We start from the raw sequence: 16894 nt of genomic DNA on the forward strand, positions 1-16894 counted from the left end.
ATTCAACATACCAACATAAATAAGATCTGGCTAAAAATACTTGAATCAGTTATAGAGCCCTTAGTCCTTCATGGTTGTGGGGTCTGGGGTCCGCTCACCAACCAAGACTTCACTAAATGGGACAAACACCAAGTTGAGACTCTGCATGCAGAATTCTGCAAAACTATCCTCTGTGTACAACGTAGAACACCAAATAATGCATGCAGAGCAGAATTAGGCCGATACCCACTAATTATCAAAATCCAGAAAAGAGACGTTAAATTCTATAACCACCTAAAAGGAAGTGATTCACAAACCTTCCACAACAAAGCCATCACCTACAGAGAGATGAACCTGGAGAAGAGTCCCCTAAGCAAGCTGGTCCTGGGGCTCTATTCACAAACACAAACAGACTCCACATAGCCCCAGGACAACAGCACAATTAGACCCAACCAAATCATGAGAAAACAAAAAGATAATTACTTGACAAATTGGAAAGAATTAGCAAAAAAACAGAGCAAACTAGAATGCTATTTGGCCCTAAACAGAGAGTACACAGTGGCAGAATACCTGACCACTGTGATTGACCCAAAATTAAGGAAAGCTTTGACTATGTACAGACTCAGTGAGCATAGCCTTGCTATTGAGAAAGGCCGCCGTAGGCAGACATGGCTCTCAAGAGAAGACAGGCTATGTGCTCACTGCCCACAAAATGAGGTGGAAACTGAGCTGCACTTCCTAACCTCCTGTCCAATGTATGACCATATTAGAGAGACATATTTCCCTCAGATTACACAGATCCACAAAGAATTTGAAAACAAATCCAATTCTGAAAAACTCCCATATCTACTGGGTGAAATTCCACAGTGTGCCGTCACAGCAGCAAGATTTGTGACCTGTTGCCACGAGAAAAGGGCAACCAGTGAACTATTTCACTTTATATATTCACTTTATATATTATCTACCTCACTTGTTTTGGCAATGTTAACACATGTTTCCCATGCCAATAAAGCCCTTGAATTGAATTGAATTGAGAGAGAGAGAGACAGAGAGACAGAGAGACAGAGAGAGAGAGAGAGACAGAGAGAGAGGAGAGAGGGAGGAGAGACAGAGGGAGACGAGAGAGAGAGGAGAGAGCAAGACAGAGAGAGAGGAGAGAGACAGAGAGGAGAGAGACAGAGACGGAGAGAGAGACAGAGAGGAGAGAGACAGAAACAGAGACGGAGAGAGAGACTGTTAGTTACAGTTAGTTTGTGCATTAAAGAAAGAGTGAAAAAAACTGAAATCTGGCTTCTTTCATCATTCAACTTACCTGAACTCTCCTCCTCGCTCTCGTCCAAGTCGCTCTCCCTCTCCTCCGTGCTCTCATCCATGGTCTCCTCCTCCCCCTCTCCTCCCTCTCTCTCCCTCTTTTCCCCCATCTCTCCATTGGCTTCTGGTAGTTCACTGTCTCCCTCCACCTCCATCTCTTCCTCTGGTTCATTGACTGAGGGCTGGGCTGGCATCACTGAGAGAGAGAGAGAGAGAGAGAGAGAGAGAGAGAGAGAGAGAGAGAGAGAGAGAGAGAGAGAGAGAGAGAGAGAGAGAGAGAGAGAGAGAGAGAGAGAGAGAGAGAGAGAGAGAGAGAGAGAGAGAGAGACCGAGAGAGAGAGACAGAGAGAGAGAGAGAGAGAGAGAGAGCGAGAGAGACAGAGAGAGAGAGAGACAGAGAGAGAGAGAGAGAGAGAGAGAGAGAGAGAGAGAGAGAGAGAGAAACAAAATAATAACTAGGTACTACTTTATGTAGGTGTTGTTATGTCTGCATTATCTGACAGTTTGTTAACCACTATAACATATTTATAGCCTAAATAATGTAGAAATATAGTAACTTAGTATTTAGCAGCCTATTTATAATATAACATAACTTATTCATCTAGGCCTATGCACAAATAATAATTATACCCTATAATAAAGAATTCAGTGGACAACAAAATCACTCATAACAAAGAGTATTCCTACCAAGATCAACGTCTTCTCGGCCTTTTCACATAGAAATATAGAAACACAAAACCAGCAACAATAGGCTCGACGTGGACCGGTGGCGCAGTGGTCAGTGAAACGACTACACTACACGGTGTGGTCCTTTCCACCTCGAGATCTCCCGTACGGCTTCACCGATGTCGTCTAACCGGAGAACATACCGTACGTAGGAAATGTTCCGTCCGGGGAGGCGGCGGCCTCTCCCGACCAGCCGAATACACAATCTTGAATTTGAAATCATTTTAGTATCCTACGGACAACAGTCTGATACATGAATAAATCAATGATTCGCTTTTTGACAGCAAATGTTGGCTATGCGATATGTCTAACCGTGTCTGCGACAGAGACGGTGGTTGTTACATTGTCTAACGGAGTGTCATTAACACGCATATGAAGTGTTTTAGGTTGTAGCCTACAATGTTTCCGAGACATTCACAGCAATGGTACAATGTGTCATTCAAATAGGACATGGTATTGACGGGGTTATAGTGGGTTGTTTCAGACGCTGACTTATAGGATATATTATAGGATGTATTATGAGAAGAGACGGAGGGATGACCGTCGGATGATCAACTAGACTGCAAACCCAATAATAAAGCATAGTAAATGTGGGGAATGCAGTTTAAAAACTAGAATATCCTACTTACCGTTGATGGTTTTGTACGTGAGCTATACTCTAATACTGTAAAGTGCACTTCTATTATCACAATATTCAAACTAGGCTACTTCCTTTTAGGTGTAGTACAGTTCTACTGACTCGATCCTGCCGGATCCTACACTTCTACTGTCTAGCCAATCAACGCAGAGTTTTAATACATGCCTAGCCAATAGAAACCGTCCTGTGAGATATTGCTGTACTGACCTAACCAATCAGTGGCCAACAGCCAATCGGTTCATATTACTGTACTGACCTAACCAATCAGTGGCCAACAGCCACTCGGTTCATAATACTGGTTTATTTGAGCAGTGGATATTCAACTACTGGGGGAGTTCTATTCATCTGAACCCTGGTTACACCGGTCTATGGCCTGTGACGTAACCGGGGAAACGCGGTGAGGGAGGAGCCCCGTTCCAAATGGAACAGTAATCTGCGCCATTCGAATCATGTTGTCAACAAGGCAGCAATAGTGAATCGTCCGGAAACATACACCTCTTTTCCATCAAATATATGTCTGAATTTTTAAACCAGTTGTCATTGGGAAGGCATATAAAGCGTTTTTATTAAAAGCAATCACTTTCGCATGTGATAAAATCCTACTAAATAGTCCACGTGCTTTAACCTGGTCTAGGCTGATACTTTAGTTTTGATCTGGGCTTTGAACAGAGGCACCTGATTCACGCAGCTCGATTCAAAAAAAGAGTACAAACACTTTTCACCCATATAAACTCCTCTTACCGGGATAACTCAGGCCAGATAATATAATCCCCTAAACGTCACCTTCAACGTCAACTCATTTGCTTTCGAGGATTTGTGTATATGTTTGCATATACATGATAACAAATAGGATATAGTTATAAATAGAGATGTGAAATTATTATTGTATTTTTTTTTTTAATCTGCAGGTTTGACCTCGATGCGATCCAGAGAGCTGAAGGGGAGGATCCCGCTATTGGCTGATTCCATTCGATTCTTCCGTATTGACATTTGCCGCGGAATTTGTCATTGGAAAAACCAAGCTATTTTGGGATACAAATACACACAGTCTTGTACAACTAACTGTGTGGGGACACACAATTCAGTCCCATTAGAAATACTATTTTCCTAAACCCTAACCTCCTAAACCTTACCCTGAAACTAACCCTAACCTCCTAAACCTTACCCTGACCCTAACCCTAACCTCCTAAACCCTAACCTCCTAAACCTTACCCTGAAACTAACCCTAACCTCCTAAACCTTACCCTGAAACTAAGCCTAACCCTAACCCTAACCCTATTTTCCTAAACCCTAACCTCCTAAACCTTACCCTGAAACTAACCCTAACCCTAACCTCCTAAACCTTACCCTGACCCTAACCCTAACCTCCTAAACCCTAACCTCCTAAACCTTACCCTGAAACTAACCCTAACCTCCTAAACCTTACCCTGAAACTAAGCCTAACCCTAACCCTAACCCTATTTTCCTAAACCCTAACCTCCTAAACCTTACCCTGAAACTAAGCCTAACCCTAACCCTAACCCTATTTTCCTAAACCCTAACCTCCTAAACCTTACCCTGAAACTAACCCTAACCTCCTAAACCCTAACCTCCTAAACCTTACCCTGAAACTAACCCTAGCCATAACACTGTTTTTAACCTGAACCCTAAAGCCCCTAGAAAATAAATCAATAATAGCATTTGACCTTGAGGGAACCAACAAAATGTCCACAGTTGGTCCAATTTATTTATTTTTTTCCTATGGGGAAAATTAATGGCGTTTTTTTGTGTGTCTGGTTTTAGGACAAACGTCGAAAATAAGGTCTGTGGTAAACAGGTTTAGGAGATCTGATTTTGTCAGCTAAAGTCACTTTTTATCAATTTTGAAGAATTTATGTAATTTTTAAAAAAGCACATAAAGGCGTCATAATTCATAAAGTTCATGCTAACTGACTGCTATTATTTCATAGAACAGAACGTATATAATAATAGCAGTCTCCTTGTTCTGTGTTAACCTCAGACCTTATTTTCAGTGTTTGTTCCCGAAACCCTGTTCTTTCCCCATATGGATGACGAAACGAACCAGGGGCAACTCATTTTCCGGGTTTTAGGACTACACAGATAGAACAATGAGCCAGATATGTCACACCATGTATAAACGTGAAGCATCCGGTTGGCGTTTCCACTCACCATAAAATATGGTGATGAGAGGAAGCCCAGTGGCCGACACTGGGAGAAGATGGATTTTGATGAAGTTCTAATAATTTTCTCATTGATAAAACATTTGAAGTCCATACAGTTAACAAAACTAGAATCTTTAATAAACATAGTGGACTGCGTTTTGTAGACTGTATCACCAACGTTTTTTTTTTTTTTAAATGTGTGGTTTAGAAGAAGTGTAAGGGCGAAATTAGTTCTTGCGCATTCGCACTTTACATAGCAGGAGTTCACTAACGGAAATATGCAAATAACCGCTAGGCTCCGCCCACCTCTTTCCTCGTTCTGCCAACTGATTCATTTGCTGCCATTGGAAAAAGGCTCTAGTCTATCTTGGGTTAATTATGAAGTCTTTGTTGGCGCGCTCTATTTACGATATAATTATACCACAGATGTCCTGCAGGTGGCGACAAAACCATTTCCAATGTCAGTGATACATGTTATGTTACCAATGACACACATAAACATAATTGGTTGTTACACACACAAATCCACATCATTCTGAAGGACAAACACACACACACACAATTCATTTTAACATATTTTTATTAAAGTTGCATAAAAGTGTAACAAAATTGGTAAATAACAAGACCCTGTTGATATTGCTACATTTTTGTTTTTCAGTTTGTTCGTCTTTTCCTCCAGAAACACATCACTTCTAAAACAGCATTTATTTTAATCAATAAAATATCTTTTTTTTTGTTTTGTTGTTTGTTTGTTTTTTGCAAGTTGTCATACAGTAAAATAAGTCCGACACACCCAACAACAGTCTATCAGGGCTACGTCTCAAATGACCTCTTTATTCCCCTACACACTGCACTACATTAGACCAGAGACTTATGGGTAAGTAAGTCGCCATATCAGAGTCAGAACAGCCCATATGAGCATTTTTCATGTGCTGTGAGGCAGATGCACAAGTACACCCTGGAAAGGACGGCAGTCTTATCACAGGGCCCACATAGGGCTCTGGCCAAAAGTAGTGCACTATATAGGGAATAGGGTGCCATTTGGGACACACCCCAGGCTTAATAATAATAACAATAATAATAAACACAGTAAAAATTGACCTAGAATAGATATTTGCATCTAAATAATGCAGTGTAGAGATATAAATGACCTCTAGGTGACCTCTAGATGACCTATTTTCTAAACAACAATAGGATCTCCTTTTTAAAAAGAGGAGAAACATCAACAACAAACAAACATTGTTCCATTAAAAATTAAAGTCCCGTTCTATTTGGTTTGTAACATAAATAAAGGCCAAAAGGCAAAGTCGGATTTTTATTCAATCTGGGAAAACCTTAAACGCCCGTGATAGAAATGTCAAGGTCATTTCCGACTTGAGTCGACGTATACAGGTTTTACCGGTGAATGAGGTCTCCACGGAAACGTCACCTTTCAGACACGCTGTAAAGCTGAACTTCCACGATGCGGATTGAATAGAGAGATGGAGGGAGGGGTCATCAGTGTAGATGATTGTTGGAAGTAGAACGGAAGGAGAGAGAAGAAGGAAGGAGTGAGGGCCAAATAGAGAGATGTGTGTGTGTCTCTGTGTGTGTGTGGGTGTGTGTGTGTGTGTGTGTGTGTGTGTGTGTGTGTGAGGACAGATAGAGAGCTGATAAGCAACACTGAGGCCTTGTGAGCCAGGAAGGGTAAGACCTCTGATTCTCTCTCTCTCTCTCTCTCCCTGTCGCTCTATTTATCTCTCAATGATTAGGTTTTTCACCCCCCCCCCCCCTTCCCATTTGTGTGTTTGTTGGAGAGAGAGCCACTATTAACATGTGAGCATGAAGGAGCAGCAGCTGTGGTCTGTGACTGTGTTACTGCTGTTTCCTGTGTGTGTGTGTGTGTGTGTGTGTGTGTGTGTGTGTGTGTGTGTGTGTGTGTGTGTGTGTGTGTGTGTGTGTGTGTGTGTGTGTGTGTGTGTGTGTGTGTGAGTGAGTGTGTGTATGTGTGTGTGTTGCTATTTGGATAAAAGCATCCAGACAGCCATAATTTTCCACTACAGTTCCCCCCCTCTCCCCCCCCCTCCCTTTGCTTGCCCTGCCTTCACTCCCTCCTCCCATCTCACCCCTCATTGGTTTACTGCTCTACTGAAAACTCTCCATGAGTCCTCACTGAAAATAGCCCTTAGACTGCACACTACGTGAGAGAAAATAAACTGTTTTAGAGAAGAAGAAGAACAAAAAGAGACAGAGAAATATAGAGCAAGAAAGAAACAAGGCCACTTTGTTCAAGTCCCCCGGTGTGTGTGTGTGTGTGTGTGTGTGTTGTGTGTGTGTGTGTGTGTGTTCCAGACCACACACACGTTAAACACACACAGAGCTGCGTATAGGGCAGCAGGTATCCTAGTGGTTAAGAGCATTGGACCAATAACAGAAAGGTTGTTGGTTTGTATCCCCGAACCGACTAGGTGAAAAATCTGCCGTTGTGCCCTTGAGCAAGGCACTTAACCCTAATCGCTCCTGTAAGTCGCTCTGGATAAGAGCATCGGCTAAATGACTAACATTTAAATGTATACACTGTATTATACGCAGGAGTCAGTCCCATCCTAAAACTCAAAAGGTTACGTCCCAAAATGGCTCCTAATCACCTAGTCCACAACCAGAGCCAAAATGGCTCCCTATCACCTAGTCCACAACCAGAGCCAAAATGGCTCCCTATCGCCCAGTCCACAACCAGAGCCAAAATGGCTCCCTATCACCTAGTCCACAACCAGAGCCAAAATGGCTCCCTATCGCCCAGTCCACAACCAGAGCCCTGGTTAGAAGTAGTGGACTATAAAAGATAAGTTACCATTTGGGACTAAAACTCACCACTACTAAACATACAGCCACATTATAGTATGCTATGTTCACTGGCATCACATTAACATGAGAAATAGCACAGATCCATCGATCATTTAACAACAATACAAACCCCTTTAAAAAAACTAAAAAATAAGATTCAACTAAATATAACATTAAAATAAAACCACAGGATAGGACATCATGAGCCCTGCTTAGATCTGATTGGCTGCTTCAATCTTCTCTCCTCCTCTTCCACCTTCTCTTCTCTTTATCTTCGTCCCTCTACTCCACTCTCTTCTCCTCCTCCTCCTCCTCCCGCCATCTCTGAGGAGGCAAAGCTCCTATTTCTTCAGTTGGGTGAGGTTGGGGGTGGGGGAAGGCCATTTGGGCTGAGGGAGGAGAAAGGGGTGAGGTTATTTCTTCTGGGGGGTGGTGAGTTTCTGCATGCCACGAATCTTATCCAGCAGATCAGACACAAAGTCCTACAGGGAGAGAAGAGGGACAAAACACACCGTTAGTAACAACATCCTACAAGGAGAGAAGAGGGACAAAACACACTGTTAGTAACAACCACCTACAGGGAGAGAAGAGGGACAAAACACACTGTTAGTAACAACCACCTACAGGGAGAGAAGAGGGACAAAACACACTGTTAGTAACAACATCCTACAGGGAGAGAAGAGGGACAAAACACACCGTTAGTAACAACATCCTACAGGGAGAGAAGAGGGACAAAACACACCGTTAGTAACAACATCCTACAGGGAGAGAAGAGGGACAAAACACACCGTTAGTAACAACATCCTACAGGGAGAGAAGATGGACAAAACACACTGTTAGTAACAACCACCTACAAGGAGGGAAGAGGGACAAAACACACTGTTAGTAACAACATCCTACAAGGAGGGAAGAGGGACAAAACACACCGTTAGTAACAACCACCTACAAGGAGGGAAGAGGGACAAAACACACTGTTAGTAACAACATCCTACAGGGAGAGAAGAGGGACAAAACACACCGTTAGTAACAACCACCTACAAGGAGGGAAGAGGGACAAAACACACCGTTAGAAACAACATCCTACAAGGAGAGAAGAGGGACAAAACACACCGTTAGTAACAACCACCTACAAGGAGGGAAGAGGGACAAAACACACTGTTAGTAACAACATCCTACAGGGAGAGAAGAGGGACAAAACACACCGTTAGTAACAACCACCTACAGGGAGAGAAGAGGGACAAAACACAGCGTTAGTAACAACATCCTACAGGGAGAGAAGAGGGACAAAACACACCGTTAGTAACAACCACCTACAAGGAGGGAAGAGGGACAAAACACACCGTTAGAAACAACATCCTACAAGGAGAGAAGAGGGACAAAACACACTGTTAGAAACAACATCCTACAGGGAGAGAAGAGGGACAAAACACACTGTTAGTAACAACCACCTACAAGGAGGGAAGAGGGACAAAACACACCGTTAGAAACAACATCCTACAAGGAGAGAAAAGGGACAAAACACACCGTTAGTAACAACTGTCTCTAGGGCAGGGCTCTCCAACCCTGTTCCTGGAGAGAGACCCTCCTGTAGGTTTAAACTCCAACCCTGTTCCTGGAGAGAGACCCTCCTGTAGGTTTTAACTCCAACCCTGTTCCCGGAGAGAGACCCTCCTGTAGGTTTTAACTCCAACCCCGTTCCTGGAGAGATACCCTCCTGTAGGTTTTAACTCCAACCCTGTTCCTGGAGAGAGAGACCCTCCTGTAGGTTTTAACTCCAACCCCGTTCCTGGAGAGAGAGACCCTCCTGTAGGTTTTAACTCCAACCCTGTTCCTGGAGAGAGGCCCACCTGTAGGTTTTAACTACAACCCTGTTCCTGGAGAGATACCCTCCTGTAGGTTTTAACTCCAACCCTGTTCCTGGAGAGAGAGACCCTCCTGTAGGTTTTAACTCCAACCCTGTTCCTGGAGAGAGGCCCACCTGTAGGTTTTAACTCCAGCCCTGTTCCTGGAGAGAGAGACCCTCCTGTAGGTTTTAACTTAAACCCTGTTCCTGGAGAGAGAGACCCTCCTGTAGGTTTTAACTCCAACCCTGTTCCTGGAGATACCCTCCTGTAGGTTTCAAATCCATCCACAGTTGTAACTGACTTGATTCATTTTATAAACCAGGTCAATATTAGAATCAGCTCAAGGACAAGTGTCCTAGGGGATAGGTGCTAGGGGTTGTGTGTGGCCCTGGCTAAGGAAGGGAGACTGTTTTTTTTTTATTAGGATCCCCATTAGCTAGGGAGCAGCTACTCTTCCTGGGGTTCGAAACCCTAAAATACACGACCCCCCGATTCAACAGCAGCATGAGGAATATATTATTGCTGAAAGGCCTGACGCGTACCTCAGTAGGTTTGTAACAGTCTACCAGGAGATCTTTAACTCTGGCTCCTCGGTCATCATCACTGGGCATGTCCAGCAGCTCATCCACATCTATCTCCAACTCTGGTATAGCCTCTTCCTGAAATAGAGGAGAGAAGAGGAGAGAGGGATGAGAAACCAGTGAAATGGAAGAAGATCGGCGAGTCGACAAGTGGATACAACACAGCAATCTTTCAGGAGGTGCATAAGATGGTACCCCCCATTGTACTTACAACAAATGCCTTGTTGGCTAAGTAGGTCGTTGTATTGTACATTGGTCTGCATTACTCTTAGGTCATGACGTCAATTGCAGAGTAGACATGATCCCAATTCTGTTTCCAAGACGGCAGCGTTTTAGAAAAAGCCACACAAAAAAGGTTGATTTGTGCTGTTTTATTGTCACATTGAACCACATTGAACCACATTGAATCATATTGAACCACATTGAACCATATTGAGGCACATTGAAACATATTGAACCCCATCGAACCATATTAGGCCATATTGAGTTACATTGAACCATATTGAGCCACATTGAACCATATTGAACCATATTGAATCATATTGAACCACATAGAACCATATTGAACCATATTGAGCCATATTGAACCATATTGAATCATATTGAGCCACATTGAACCATATTGAGCCATATTGACCCATATTGGATCATATTGAACCATATTGAGCCATATTGAGCCATATTGAACCATACTGAGCTATGTTGAACCATATTGAGCCATATTGAACCATATTGAGCCATATTGAACCATATTGAGCCATATTGAACTATATTGAGCCATATTGAACCATATTGAACCATGTTGAACCATGTTGAACCATATTGAGCCATATTGAGCCATATTGAACCATATTGAGCCATATTGAACCATATTGAACCATATTGAGCGCCGTAGTTTAATAACTTTTAAAAACAATAACTGTCATATTTGAATTCCTCCATCTTTATGCACCGTAGCCATTATTCAATGTTGTTTCAATGTTGTTTCACTGTTGTTTCAATGTTGTTTCAATGTTGGTTCACTCTCATTGGGTTGGCCCCTAGGCTAACTTTAAATAGCCCATTAAGTAGTGTAGTTGTCATTGGGTTGGCCCCTAGGCTAACTTTAAATAGCCCATTAAGTAGTGTAGTTGTAATTGGGATGGCCCCTAGGCTAACTTTAAATAGCCAATTAAGTAATGTAGTTGTAATTGGGATGGCCCCTAGGCTAACCTTTAAATAGCCAATTAAGTAGTGTAGTTGTAATTGGGATGGCCCCTAGGCTAACCTTTAAATAGCCAATTAAGTAGTGTAGTTGTAATTGGGATGGCCCCTAGGCTAACCTTTAAATAGCCCATTACATACAGTTGAAGTCGGAAGTTTACATACACTTGTCTTGTTAACAAACTATAGTTTTGGCAAGTCGGTTAGACCATCTAGTTTGTCCATGACACAAGTAATTTTTCCAACAACTGTTTACATGCAGATTATTTCACTTATAATTCACTGTATCACAATTCCAGTGGGTCAGAAGTTTACATACACTTTATACAGCTTGGAAATTTCCAAAAAATGATGTCATGGCTTTAGAAGCTTCTGATAGGCTAATTGACATCATTTGAGTCAATTGGAGGTGTACCTGTGGATTTATTTCAAGGCCTACCATCAAACTCAGTGCCTCTTTGCTTGACATCATGGGAAAATCAAAAGAAATCAGCCAAGACCTCAGAAAAGAAATTGTAGGCCTCCACAAGTCTGGTTCATCCTTGGGAGCAATTTCCAAATGCCTGAAAGTACCACGTTCATCTGTACAAACAATAGTACGCAAGTATAAACACCATGGGACCACACAGCCATCATACCGCTCAGGAAGGAGACGTGTTCTGTCTCCTAGAGATGAACGTACTTTGGTGCGAAAAGTGCAAATCATTCCCAGAACAACAGCAAAGGACCTTATGAAGATGCTGGAGGAAACCAGTACAAAAGTATCTATATCCACAGTAAAACGAGTACTATATCAACATAACCTGAAAGGCCGCTCAGCGAGGAAGAAGCCACTGCTCCAAAACCGCCATAAAAAAGCCAGACTACGGTTTGCAACTGCACATGGGGACAAAGATTGTACTTTTTGGAGAAATTTCCTGTGGTCTGATGAAACAAAAATAGAACTGTTTGGCCATAATGACCATCGTCATGTTTGGAGGAAAAAGGGGGAGGCTTGCAAGCTGAAAAACACCATCCCAACCGTGAAGCACAGGGGTGGCAGCATCATGTTGTGGGGGTGCTTTGCTGCAGGAGGGACTGGTGCACTTTACCAAATAGATGGCATCATGAGGTAGGAAAATGATGTGGATATATTGAAGTAACATCTCAAGACATTAGTCAGGAAGTTAAAGCTTAGTTGCATATGGGTCTTCCAAATGGACAATGACCCCAAGCATACTTCCAAAGTTGTGGCAAAATGGCTTAAGGACAACAAAGTCAAGGTATTGGAGTGTCCATCACAAAGCCCTGACCTCAACCCTATAAAATAATGTGTGGGCAGAACTGAAAAAGTGTGTGCGCACAAGGAGGCCTACAAACCTGACTCAGTTACACCAGCTCTGTCAGGAGGAATGGGCCAAAATTCACCCAACTTATTGTGGGAAGCTTGTGGAAGGATACCCGAAACGTTTGACCCAAGTTAAACAATTTAAAGGCAATGCTACCAAATACTAATTGAGTGTATGTAAACTTCTGACCCACTGGGAATGTGATGAAAGAAACAAAAGCTGAAATAAATCATTCTCTCTACTATTATTCTGACATTTCACATTCTTAATTTAAAGTGGGGATTCTAACTGATCTAAAACAGGGAATTTTTACTAGGATTAAATGTCAGGAATTTTGAAAAACTGAGTTTAAATATAGTTGGCTAAGGTGTATGTAAACCTCCGACTTCAACTGTGGTGTAGTTGTCATGGTCTAGGGTTGTCGAGGACAGGTGGTGTAGTTCTCTCCTCGACACTAGGTGTTACACACACACAGACACAGACACACAAGAGGAATACCTATGTGAGAATCATCGACTACAGCTCAGCATTTAACACCATAATAATAGTGTGGTGTCAGGAAAATAACCTTACACTCAACGTCAACAAAACAAAGGAGATGATTGTGGACTTCAGGAAACAGCAGAGGGAACACCCCCCTATCCACATCGATGGGACAGTAGTGGAGAGGGTAGTAAGTTTTAAGTTCCTCGGCGTACACATCACAGACAAACTGAATTGGTCCACCCACACAGACAGCATCGTGAAGAAGGCGCAGCAGCGCCTCTTCAACCTCAGGAGGCTGAAGAAATTCGGCTTGTCACCAAAAGCACTCACAAACTTCTACAGATGCACAATCGAGAGCATCCTGTCGGGCTGTATCACCGCCTGGTACGGCAACTGCTCCGCCCACAACCGTAAGGCTCTCCAGAGGGTAGTGAGGTCTGCACAACGCATCACTGGGGGCAAACTACCTGCCCTCCAGGACACCTACACCACCCGATGTCACAGGAAGGCCATAAAGATCATCAGCCACTGCCTGTTCACCCCGCTATCATCCAGAAGGCGAGGTGCATCAAAGCAGGGACCGAGAGACTGAAAAACAGCTTCTATCTCAAGGCCATCAGACTGCCGTTCGGTACCATCACATATATCTTTATGTACTTTATCCCTTTACACTTGTGTCTATAAGGTAGTAGTTTTGGAATTATTAGGTTAGATTACTCGTTGTTTATTACTGCATTGTCGGAACTAGAAGCACAAGCATTTCGCTACACTCAGATTAACATCTGCTAATGAATGTGATTTTGATTTGTTTAATGTATAGTACATTTAACACACACAGCAGACACAGACTAGGGATGTACCAATTCACCGATACACATCGGTCATCGGTCGATTCAAATGCTTTAGATACAAGTGCATCGGCCTGGATTCGAACCAGAGTGTCTGTAGTGATGCCTGAGATGCAGTGCCTTAGACCGCTGAGCCACTTGGGACCCCATAAATATAAGCTGCTGACCTACAAAGGTCAAATAACAATGAAATAAAATAATAATAATAATAATAATGATGATAATAATAACGACAATAATAACAATGATAATAATGATAAAAATAACAATAATGATAACAATGATAATAATACTATTAATGATAATAATAACGATAATGATAACAATGATAATAATGCAAATAATATGAATGATAATGATAAATAAAATATTAATGATAATAATATTAATGATAATAATGATAATAATATTAATGATAATACTGATCATAATATTAATGATAATGATGATAATAATATTAATGAAAATAATATAATAATATTAATGATAATAATACTAATGATAATAACGATGCTAATAATATTAAGGATAATAATATTAATGATAATGATAATACTGATAATAATATAAATGATACTAATAATAATACTAATAATATTAATAATGATAATAATAATATTAATGATAATAATGATAATATTAATGATAATAATAATATGAATGATAATGATAATAATGATGATAATATTATATTTTTTTATTTATTAGTATCATCACTATCATTAATATTATTATCATTATCATAATTATAATTTATATTATTATAATTGATTTTATCGTCGTTATTATGATAATAATGATAATAATATGAATGACAATAATAATAAAATTGATGATAATAATGATAATGATAATAATACTAATGATAATAATTTTATCGTCGTTATTATGATAATAATGATAATAATGATAATAATAGTAATGATAATAATAATATGAATGATAATGATAATAATATTATATATATATATATATTATCATTATTATCATTCATATTATTATTATCATTACTATTATTATCATTATTATCATAATAACAACAATAAAATGTATGATAATTATAATAATATTAATGATAATTATGATACTGATAATAATATTAATGATAGCGATGATACTAATAATAATAATAATAACAGTAATATTAATGATAATGATGGTAATAATACAAATAATGATAATAATAATAATGACAACTTTATTGCAAAATACACGGTTCAATTTACTAAAACAACTGAAACAACTATTAGGAAATCTGACAGAGAACTCAGTCTTGAGCTTTCCCTCCGTGATGTCATCAGTGCTGCTTGACAACCCTTTGGGTGCTAAATGTTTTCACTCTGAATATTCCGTGAGTCCTAAGTAGGCAAGCCATTCTAAGGTAGTGTGCGCCCTCTACTGGGGCAAAACAATGACTAACACGGGCCAGGCATTTTCAGGTAATTGGTAATTGGTTATGCAAAACCATCTCTCTGTGGCGCTCCGTAGCTAATTTTAACAACTAGCGAGTTACTTTCCACAGTAAGTAAAGTTGTAACCTAACGAGTTCATTTTAAAAGTACCGTTCCCGGGTGACAGCTGATGCATCTCCTCTCCTTCAGTGTCCAACTACATGTACCTGCGTTGACAGACATGTCATGTTATCTGCTGAACAACTCCAGGTAATATCAGTAGCCTTTGTCAAACTGAGCACTGAGCTCAGCTTCGCATGCTGACCAATGAGAAGTAGACGACCTGTTCCTGATCTCCTTCAGCATTCAAAATACTAAAATGGCAACGCGTGATATTAGGCTTTATTAGTTGAGTGACAACCGATGTCATTTGCTAGGTAATTATTATCAATGGGATGTTGAACATGGTGTTTTACCAGAATAAAAGTGAGCTAGTGGCTAAACCTGCTGAACAGGTTTACTATAGATTATTATAGATTACAATAGATTATTATAGATTACTATAGATTATTATAGATTACTATAGATTACTATAGATTATTATAGATTACTATATATTATTATAGATTATTATAGATTACTATAGATTATTATAGATTACTATAGATTATTATAGATTACTAGATTATTATAGATTACTATAGATTATTATAGATTACTATAGATTATTATAGATTACTATAGATTACTATAGATTATTATAGATTACTATAGATTACTATAGATTATTATAGATTACTATAGATTATTATAGATTACTATAGATTATTATAGATTACTATAGATTACTATAGATTACTATAGATTATTATAGATTACTATAGATTATTATAGATTACTATAGATTATTATAGATTACTATAGATTATTACAGATTACTATAGATTATTATAGATTACTAGATTACTATAGATTACTATAGATTATTATAGATTACTATAGATTATTATAGATTACTATAGATTATTATAGATTACTATAGATTATTACAGATTACTATAGATTATTATAGATTACTAGATTATTATAGATTACTATAGATTATTATAGATTACTATAGATTATTATAGATTACTATAGATTACTATAGATTATTATAGATTACTATAGATTACTATAGATTATTACTAGATTACTATAGATTACTAGATTATTATAGATTACTATAGATTATTATAGATTACTAGATTATTATAGATTACTATAGATTATTATAGATTACTAGATTATTATAGATTACTATAGATTATTATAGATTACTATAGATTATTATAGATTACTATAGATTACTATAGATTATTATAGATTACTATAGATTATTATAGATTACTATAGATTATTATAGATTACTATAGATTACTATAGATTATTATAGATTATTACTAGATTACTATAGATTATTATAGATTACTAGATTATTATAGATTACTATAGATTATTATAGATTATTATAGATTTCATTTAGATTGTTCACCATCGGCAATAGTTTTATGGTTATATTTTCTAGATATACAG

General features: G+C 39.4%; 2 protein-coding genes across 11 annotated transcripts in view; both read right to left on the bottom strand.

Moving 5' to 3' along the window:
• Nucleotides 1-2781, bottom strand: part of LOC110510457 (breast cancer metastasis-suppressor 1 homolog) — a 21499-nt gene extending 18718 nt beyond the window's left edge. For 5 of the 7 annotated variants that reach the window (XM_090213328.1, XM_036958330.2, XM_036958328.2 and 2 more), the window contains exons 1-2: nucleotides 2646-2781; nucleotides 1292-1486 (exon numbers count right to left, since the gene is read on the bottom strand). In XM_090213328.1, coding sequence (XP_090069454.1) covers nucleotides 1292-1484 — 193 coding nt within the window. In that variant the 5' untranslated portion in view covers nucleotides 1485-1486; nucleotides 2646-2781. Of the gene's footprint in view, nucleotides 1-1291; nucleotides 1487-1977; nucleotides 2145-2645 lie in introns of those variants that run through there. The other 2 variants (XM_090213326.1, XM_090213325.1) reach the window with 2 other exon arrangements.
• Nucleotides 2782-5377: 2596 nt separating this feature from the next.
• LOC110510459 (protein phosphatase 1 regulatory subunit 14B) overlaps nucleotides 5378-16894 on the bottom strand; it is a 54197-nt gene continuing 42680 nt past the window's right edge. For 2 of the 4 annotated variants that reach the window (XM_036958335.2, XM_021591826.3), the window contains 2 exons: nucleotides 10025-10141; nucleotides 5378-8120 (listed from right to left, as the gene is read on the bottom strand). In XM_036958335.2, coding sequence (XP_036814230.2) covers nucleotides 8052-8120; nucleotides 10025-10141 — 186 coding nt within the window. In that variant the 3' untranslated portion in view covers nucleotides 5378-8051. The remainder of the gene's footprint in view (nucleotides 8121-10024; nucleotides 10142-16894) is intronic. The other 2 variants (XM_021591827.3, XM_090213330.1) reach the window with 2 other exon arrangements.

Source organism: Oncorhynchus mykiss, chromosome 21 (genome assembly GCF_057628025.1).
Source record: "Oncorhynchus mykiss isolate SJ-2025 chromosome 21, ASM5762802v1, whole genome shotgun sequence".
NCBI lineage: Eukaryota > Metazoa > Chordata > Actinopteri > Salmoniformes > Salmonidae > Oncorhynchus > Oncorhynchus mykiss.